Source organism: Halyomorpha halys, unplaced genomic scaffold, assembly GCF_000696795.3.
Source record: "Halyomorpha halys isolate HHAL.00 unplaced genomic scaffold, Hhal_1.1 Scaffold90.1, whole genome shotgun sequence".
NCBI classification, from domain to species: Eukaryota; Metazoa; Arthropoda; class Insecta; order Hemiptera; family Pentatomidae; genus Halyomorpha; species Halyomorpha halys.
In genome coordinates, this window is record NW_027109220.1 from 513339 (window position 1) to 521090 (window position 7752).

Below are 7752 nucleotides of genomic sequence, written 5' to 3' on the forward strand. Positions count from 1 at the left end.
CTCTCTCGACCGGTTCTGATATTTATATGATCATATTCTGTCAGTGTTTTTTTAATTTTATTTGTTAGGCCTGGTATGTATTGAAGTCTAAAGAACTTTTTATTATTGCTATTACTATTTGTTTCCTCTTGTCCTTTTTCTCTATTGTCATCTACTGTAATCTTTTTGTTTATTTCTTTGTAAAATTCAGTGATTCTTTTTTTACTTGGTGGTTTTACTTTTTTATCTTTCTTTATAGTTCCAATTGTTTTTATTTTTTTTGGTTTTCTACTTTCTGGGTAGTTTCTGGTTGTATGTTTGTTATTCATTTTATTGTACCATAATCTATTTATCGATCTTTTAGGACAAAAGTTTTCAGTTAGCATGATGTATACCTCAGTGTCTTAATGTCTTTTATGTAAATGTTGTCCGTTAAGTTTATTGCTCTGTCGATTAAATTTTTTGCAATGGAGAGTCAACCACCAAACACAACAGAAGTGGAGAAAGTACAGTACCCTGTTGGCAATCCCATCTAAGCCTAACCCACAGTTCAGGGTGTCCTAGTTTCCATTGTCCTCATTAGAAAGGATGTGAGGCATCTTAAGTATCTTCATATCTTCGGGTCCCTTTACTGGTTTGTGTTAATAGCACAATACAACTGGTGGAAATAACAAAGTGTCATGTTGCCTTGGAGTTTTAATATGTTTGTTCTGATCGCTATAGTAAACCCTTCTGCAGAAATGTCAGAAAGATACCACCAGTGCCAGCTGATTTCAATGGTGCAAATGAGTTAATTACCGATTCTGTTTCCCCAAGGGTAATTTTGTCATTGGCTTTGTATCAGTTATCTTTACTAACACTACAGAAATATATATTATAATAAGTCTTGCATGCTTATCTTTTAAACTGCTCCTGGAAAGTGTAGTAAGTGAATCAGAAATTCAAGAATTCAAATGGAAGAGAATTTCAGTAAAATATAATTATGATATTTAGGAACATATAAATATTAAAAAGAATAAAGCTTCTCATTGAGTGTTTTACCTGACCAGTAAGATGTTCTCTTTCAATATTTAAAGCTTGATTTTCTGATTTTACCTCTTCAACAACTGTATTCAAAGAGATTATGCATTGTTTGGCATCTTTCAGCTCATGCTCATATCCTTTAATCTAAAACAAAATAATAACACATCCATAATGCAATACTTCAAAGCCTAAATGGAAATGAATGAAGGGAGAGTGTTACGATGGATTCACATTGAATAAATGTTTTGATTTGATATTTACTGCATTAGATTTTCAATTAATTCATTTTCATTTTAATACTAAAAATAATTATATCAATTGGAAGTAGAAATTAGTTTTTTATTTCCAAAAAGGTTAAAAACATTGTACTTCAAAGAAACTTTGGTATTTGATGTAATTTATCTTGAATCATATTCAGAATTAAGAATGTTGCAGAAACTTCTAGCAGTTATAGCTGGCATATAAACAAACAGAAGTCTAATCTATGGGTTTCAGTCTCAATCAATCTATTTTAAAATTCAGGTATCAGTGCAATTTTTGTTTAGCCTATTCGAGTAAGTTTTTGGCCAATGATTTGAGTTCAGTACAGAAAATCTGTAATTGGGTAATTTGTAGAGAATCTAATGTATTATATTATTTAAAAATTCAAACAGCAACTTAAGAATAAAATAAAGAAATAAACTCTAAGCTAACCGTGAATTCATTTACTATTTGTATTGTTCAATTAGTCTTGCTGGGAGAAAATAACCTATTGTGTATTGAAAGATTCTTTAAAATAAATAAATAAAAGACAATAGTATCGTTCTACATCAGCAATAAATGACCTAATTAAATCAAGAACTAAGTATTTTCTACTTATGTCAATTACCAATTTTTATATATAGATAGATAGATAATTTTTTTCTCAACTTCCAATGATATACATGTTTATACTTATCCTAACCATTCTTTCTAGCAGGTAGTCAGTCCGTTAATTTCAGTTATACATTTTATTTTTAGTGTTGTTAATTGAGTCTTATGTGTTAATGAGAATGGCCTAACGAAAATTGAAATTAAAATTTTGTACATCTCATTTTTTGATCCTTATATTTTCCTTAAGTGATGATTTAGTGTGTAAATACCCTTTATTAACAGGTGATCCTCTACTTTGTTTTGTGTTGCTTTTAGGTGTGTAGGGAGATGCTATTGTTCTCATAGAGTTTATTTTAATCTTAGTAGTATTAATTTTATATCTTTTGGAACATTGGCTAGAATGATGAATGTATGTTCCAGAGTGGATGGTATTTAGCTATTTCCTTGTCCGCGTTTCTAATCAAAAGAACATCTAAAAATGGTATTTTATTTTCTATTTCATATTCGATAGTAAAATTTAATCTGGGGGAATCAAACCAGTTTATATGTACCAGTTGGCTGTTAATTACCTTGGTACCTGAAAAGAGATACATTAAAAATATGAGTCAAACAACTTATTTTTTGGAGTTTTAGCTACTATGTAAAATACCTTCTTACATATAAATACAAATGTATTTAATAGTGTATATTCATAAATAAAATGTTAATTCTGAAAAAGCTTAGGTATGTCTATTTCCTGGTGAAGCGTTCTCTACTCCTAATTTTTCAAGCCCTTTTCGTCTCCATCAATATCTTCCAGGCAATGTAAGCTCCTCATCATTCATATTTAAATTAAGTTCATCATCTCATACGGAAATCAGAATGTTTTTGCAAAATTTTAAAACAGAATTTCAGCAGAGAGAACATCTGAGGCCTGCCTGCTTAAAACTGCAGGCCCCTTTGAAGTCTCTTTTGTTCCCAAAAGATATGCAAGGTAGTGAGAACTGAGTGGCTGGTTCTAAGCACAATATTTTGGTTGTGAGACCTTGCTCAGTTCATATCCTCATCTGTACAATTTTTTTTTTTAAAGGAATGCATCTGAAGTTGGAGAGTCTTGTAAGACTTAGTTTGTTTTTGTGGCAGACTTGATGAAATGTTGATATCCTAAAGTATTCTACTTTTTGTGCTGTCATTATCTCCATATATAATATAGAAAAACCTCTCAGCTGCTGTATCACTAATATTCTCGAGGGATGTAATTTCTTAGCTGAACAATAAGACTTTATAATGTAGCAGCATACTATTTTTTTAATGTATTGCAGCATTTTATTTTTCCTTTCATTATTCAGCATTTAAATGGCCATCATTGGAACTTAAATCAATCATTAATGCACTTTTAAGTGTTTTTTTGCAGAATCGAGTGGAAAACTAGAAAAAAACTGACAAAAAGCAAAAAAGTTTTGTAAATATGACTCTTTTTGATGGATGAGCCAATGCCAAAGTACTTAGTATAGAAGATAAAAAAAGTATACATCCAGTACAATAAACAAGTGAAGTATCAAATGTCACTTGACTGTTGGCTGCAGTAAAAGCATTGTTCATCAAGGATTTTTACCCTTTTGCATCCCTTCTATAGAGAATTAAAACATCGGGAAAGGCAATTTTTATATCTTAAGCAGTCTTACAACTTCTGTTCAAGTTGTTTTATGATTTATACTCTATAGGAAAGAGTATATCCACCTTTCTCCAGTGGCAAACTTTTATTACAAAGTTATCACCCTAACTTTGTCCATACGCTTAAATATGACTTTCTCAAAATAGCAACCGATTCTTCAGGTTCAGCTTCATGAAATAGATTGTGATGTGCTAACTGTTTTTTCCAAGCTTAATATTAATTAATTAATTCAAAATTTTTCAAGGTTTGAAAGTCCATTGTCATGAGAATATCATGAAAAATGGAAAAATTTGTTGGTGTCCATAACGATACCACTCTCTCTCTCTCTAATGCTCTTTTTTTTTTTTTAAATATTCACTGATAAAAATCATTTAATTTTTCAGCTTGTTAATCAAATGAAGTTTCATTATATATTGAAACTTCTCTAACAATATTTCAATACCCAATATTCAACTTAATATTAACAATACTCACAGTAATAACAATCCCTATTAAATTTAAGTAGCACTAACAAGGAAAAAAGAATTATTGTTATAAACCTATTTAATAATAAGACATGGATAACAATGGGTTATTATGCAAATAAACCATTCAGGATATAATTTTTCAAGTAAAAGAAAAACAAAATTATCCTACAAGCTAAGAAAACTATACATTATAATGGTAACAATAAACATAGCAATATTAAGTCTTCAACAAACAAGAAAAATGATTATGAACAAAATTAAACATTTCTCCACTGAAATAAAAAGATGACCAAACCACTATTACCAAAGATCCTCCGTCACATGGGTTTTATAAACACTACTACAGGCACCAAATGTTTAAACAAACTGTAATTACATGCATTTATATCCATACCTGGAATTAAAATAACCAATAGAACAATAAAGCATGAAAAGCTCAAACTGGATCAAGGTAGTCAAAACATTTTTTTTCTGACTGATAGTTCATTGTGACATTACTATATTCCTGAATAAGTAAAAATATTTTTAAAAAATAAATCTTAGATGGTTAGCTAATCAGAAACTGACAAGAGCATTGGCATATGAATTAATAAATGAGAAATCCTACAAAATATTGTACGAACAAATTAAAAGATATCGATACTGTTTCTTTATCATAATTTGTTTTTCTTTTTGATTAATCATAGAATGTGTTACACAAACTGTGTATGCATATTATTCATGGGAAACAAAAAGTCCCAGAATAAGGAAGAGTTATTTTTTATTTCTTATTAATTCATTTAAATATAGTTAAATTAAGACTAGAAATTCAAATTCAAAATAAATAAATGCATTAACACATATGGTAAAGACACCTTATTTGTGTCAATAATGTTAACTTGGTGTAAAGAAATGCATGTGTGCTCTCAAATTGAATTTTTAGGAAATATTACCACTGATATTAAAAATTCTGTTAAAAAAAAAAGAAAAAAAAAAAAAAGAAACTAAAAATAATAAGTAATACTATTTTATGAGTAAAATTAATTATTTAATCCTCTTTGCTGAAGAAAATTAATAATAGATCATTGAAAGTTAATAGACAGATAGTATATCAGGATTAGATTTTCACCTATATCAATACCTGCATTATAATTTAATAATTTCACAAGCTTCAATAAAGAAAAAAATAAACATATAAGTAGAATGATTTTGCTAATACTTTTGATGGACCATAGGAAATACACAAATGATTCAAAAGAAACAATTACTTACATATTTAATAATATAATTCAAGCTGATAATACTGATAGTGAAATGGCAAAACTGAGTTGTATGAGACATGATGTAATTATTCCACCCAATACAATTGATGTTTTATTGGTGAAGGATAGAAATACTAAAAATTATTAGCAACTTAAAAAGCAAAAAAATCATTGTTTTGATAAAATTGTCCAAATCATAGTAAAAAAATAAATAAATAAAAAAGTTTGTTTTTTCATATCCCATTAAGCACCTATAAAAGTTTGTTTAAGAGAAAATTGAAAATTGGCTAAATTAGAATTAAAAAAAAAAAAAAAAGGATTTAAGCTCTAAACATATTTCCACTATTGAATAAAGTTGTAGAAAAAAAATGTATACACTTTTTATAAACTATGAAAATAAATTATATTTAATTAAATAAAAGCCATTTTAGTCCGGCCACAATAAGGAATATTCAACACCCTCTGAGCTCTAAATGAAAAAAATCAATATGGCATTAAACCAAAAAAAGACACTTGTTTTTTTTTTGCTGTAAGAGGAGCCTTTAACAATGCCTGTTGAACAGCAATTTAAATAAATTGAACAGAATAAGACGGTCTAAATAATATTTATAAACAATTATAAAATTATTTCGATAACAGAAATCTGATAATACTATCTAGTTCACAATCATTGTCCCATGACACTAAACCAATAGCATACACAATACAGGAACAAATACTGCCACAAAAACAAACAGATGCACGCACTTGCACCAATTTTTTAACATAACAGAATAATAAGGAATGTACCTGGTTATTGAAAAATAGGAATAAAAAATCAATAGAAGCTCAGTATAGATTGGGAATAGTGTTCAAATAACCAAGCGGAGATGCTAGCTGTTCTTAAGCCATGGAATATCTCTTTGAGAATATAACAGACATAACTATTCATACAGATAACGTAATCACTTTCTCTGCTGATTGTCAGGCCCATCAATCATTTGATTTTTCATTAAAAACAAAACAAATTTCTGTAATCAACAAATACATAAAACTTTAAAGAAGATATTATTTTACTCCAAAGCAAATTATTGTTTTTTTAAATTTGTATTTTATAGTAATCAGCAATCTACTATTTTATAGTAACCAGCAAATAAGAATACACATTAATCATTAATAACTATAAAAATTAAAATTAAACAGTTTCAGCCATAAATGAGATTAGATGGTCGCCTTTTCATAAGCTTTGATTTTGATTTGTATATTCTTTGGCTAGGAAAAAATTTATTAAAAATTATGCAACAATTAAAAGAGATACAGGTCTAAAGCTGCAAACAGAAGAAATTCACTGAACATATTTTACTTGACATGAGTCAAAGATAACTTTTTTTGTTGTTATTTTTCAAAGGAAACACATAATGCAAAACCTGCCATAATGTAACTTCGATCTCTAATGAACATAAAAGATTATTAAAGCCAAAATCAACAATGATTTCAAATTCAAAAGAATTTTTTGAACTAAAAAGATATAATCTTAAAGTATTTGTTTATAAAGAAATATCATACAACAATATAAACATATTTTTTAATTTAAGTAATTTTCAAAGTGAATTCAGGTGATTTAAAAATATAATATAATTAGTTTTACCTTTGCTTTCATCATGTCAATAGTCTGTTCGAAATCATTGATTCTTGCTTGACAATTCTGAAAAAGTGGTATAAAACAATTAACAGGACATGTATTGTAAAAAAAATAAATAAATAAAAATCTATTGAGTTCACAAAAACTTGCCTTATGATAATTTAATTCTTCTTCTAAAACTTCAATATTTGACTTGAGACTAACGTTATCCTTTTCGGTACATTCTAACTGGCTACTCAGAGAACTAATTTGTTTCTTTAAAGCTGAAATGGCCTTTAAACAAAAAATATAATCAGAAACCATCAATTAATTTTATAATTATATTATCTGATGATGAGAAGATAGTTGACCGTGGATAATATATATAAGGAGATGGTTGGGGGAGCAGTCAGAGAACACAAATAAGTTAAAAACTTATTTATTAGTGCCAACATTTCGGCCAGAATTTCTAGCCTTCATCAGGTCTAAGAACAATAAACAAGATCAAGAATAAGTTAGTTACAAACACACACACACATATATATATATATATATATCTTTTTTAAATTAAATTAAATTAACTTGTAATGCATTCTTGACCTTCCCGTAGTTTCATCATCTTTCCAATGTATTTTATAACTCAGAATGAAATCGCACCAGCCACCTCACTTGGATTTTCGATCTCTTCCAAGCAGGTTCGTGTTTTACATCTTATTCTCACCTTTCTTTTAACCCCTTCTCATTCACTATTCTTTTTTTCTTACCTTACCCACATCATTAGTTATGTTCACCACATATTAATATTGCCATATCTACTAATTACTTCTTTTGTCTTACTTAACTTTATATTTTGTTTCTTTACTTTAGTACTTTACTTACATATATTTTCTTTCTCTTTTGTTTTTTCTATACTTTAATTTTAAATTATTATTATCA

At 28.1% G+C, this 7752-nt stretch overlaps 1 protein-coding gene across 1 annotated transcript in view; it reads right to left on the bottom strand.

Annotated features, from left to right (window-relative positions):
• The window catches only part of LOC106677179 (kinectin), a 35961-nt gene that overhangs the window by 13936 nt on the left and 14273 nt on the right, over positions 1-7752 (bottom strand). Inside the window, exons 8-10 of the mRNA XM_014414928.3 lie at positions 6988-7110; positions 6844-6900; positions 1021-1146 (exon numbers count right to left, since the gene is read on the bottom strand). Coding sequence (XP_014270414.1) covers positions 1021-1146; positions 6844-6900; positions 6988-7110 — 306 coding nt within the window. The remainder of the gene's footprint in view (positions 1-1020; positions 1147-6843; positions 6901-6987; positions 7111-7752) is intronic.